Below are 924 nucleotides of genomic sequence, written 5' to 3'. Positions count from 1 at the left end.
GCCGTTCCAACCCGCGTGAGACCCACCTCCAGGAAGAAGGTTGGCGTGTGCCTCAAGGGTAGGGCCCGTGTCGAGGCGGAGGAGGAAGAGGAAGAAGAGGAGGAGAAGGCATCCACCGTCGCCAATCTCAAGGCCGGAGAGGAGGTGCAGGCGGATTGGCTGACCCTTGGCGACAACGGCGGCAGCAGCGGAATCAACATCAACGAGACGGTGGATCTGAGCGAGCTGGGTTTCCGCGTTGACGAGTCGGGATTTCTCCAAGAGATTCCGTGATCGATGGGTGAGAAGAAAGGTTGTGCCTTTTGATCATACCGCGCTTAAGACTAGTAATAACTGCTAAAAAATGTACATGGTTCGAATATGGGGATGTTAGTACTGTAATCGTCGTACTTTGGTTTAGTTTCTGATGGAAATGTAGGGTTTTAGCGGTTGAAGAGCTGCTAAGATTTCCGCGTCCTTAATCATCGTGACCGTGGCCGTGGAAATATGAAATGTGGCTCCTTTTGGGTGGACTTGGATTCTCGTAGACAATGTGGGATCCATGCCTTTTGTCATGTGGGTGGTCTGTATTAATCTGATGATATGCAGGGTGTCCTCTGGCATAATGTTGATATCTCGCTCATTTTGCTTCTTTCATCTAGGTATGTGCTCTCTTGTGCAGGAGAGATCACAGTAATTTCCAAAAAAAAACCATTTTCATTTTGCTCAATGCTCGTAAATGCTTGATGCTGGATTGCTCTCAAATTTCTGAGATATGCAAACACCAATACCTTGAATTGAATTTAGTTTTTTTATCTTTTTTTTGTGGGTAGAATTTAGTTTTTTATCTCAAAATAGGCATTCACCCCGCTTTATAGATAAAGCACCAACAACAGTACGAGTCTGAAAGAGAAACAAGGAAAATAAAAGGTCTGCTCAGGCAAC

The 924-nt window shown here is 45.8% G+C and overlaps 1 protein-coding gene across 1 annotated transcript in view; it reads left to right on the top strand.

Annotated features, from left to right (window-relative positions):
- LOC119352627 overlaps positions 1–605 on the top strand; it is a 1,329-nt gene extending 724 nt beyond the window's left edge. Inside the window, exon 2 of the mRNA XM_037619199.1 lies at positions 4–605. Within this exon, the coding sequence (XP_037475096.1) occupies positions 4–273 (270 nt within the window). The 3' untranslated portion in view covers positions 274–605. The remainder of the gene's footprint in view (positions 1–3) is intronic.
- Positions 606–924: the final 319 nt, after the last annotated feature.

The sequence above is a fragment of the Triticum dicoccoides genome, chromosome 1A (genome assembly GCF_002162155.2).
Source record: "Triticum dicoccoides isolate Atlit2015 ecotype Zavitan chromosome 1A, WEW_v2.0, whole genome shotgun sequence".
Taxonomy (NCBI): Eukaryota; Viridiplantae; Streptophyta; class Magnoliopsida; order Poales; family Poaceae; genus Triticum; species Triticum dicoccoides.
The sequence above is the reverse complement of the archived record's forward strand: the minus strand, read 5'-3'. Positions and strand labels throughout refer to the sequence as shown.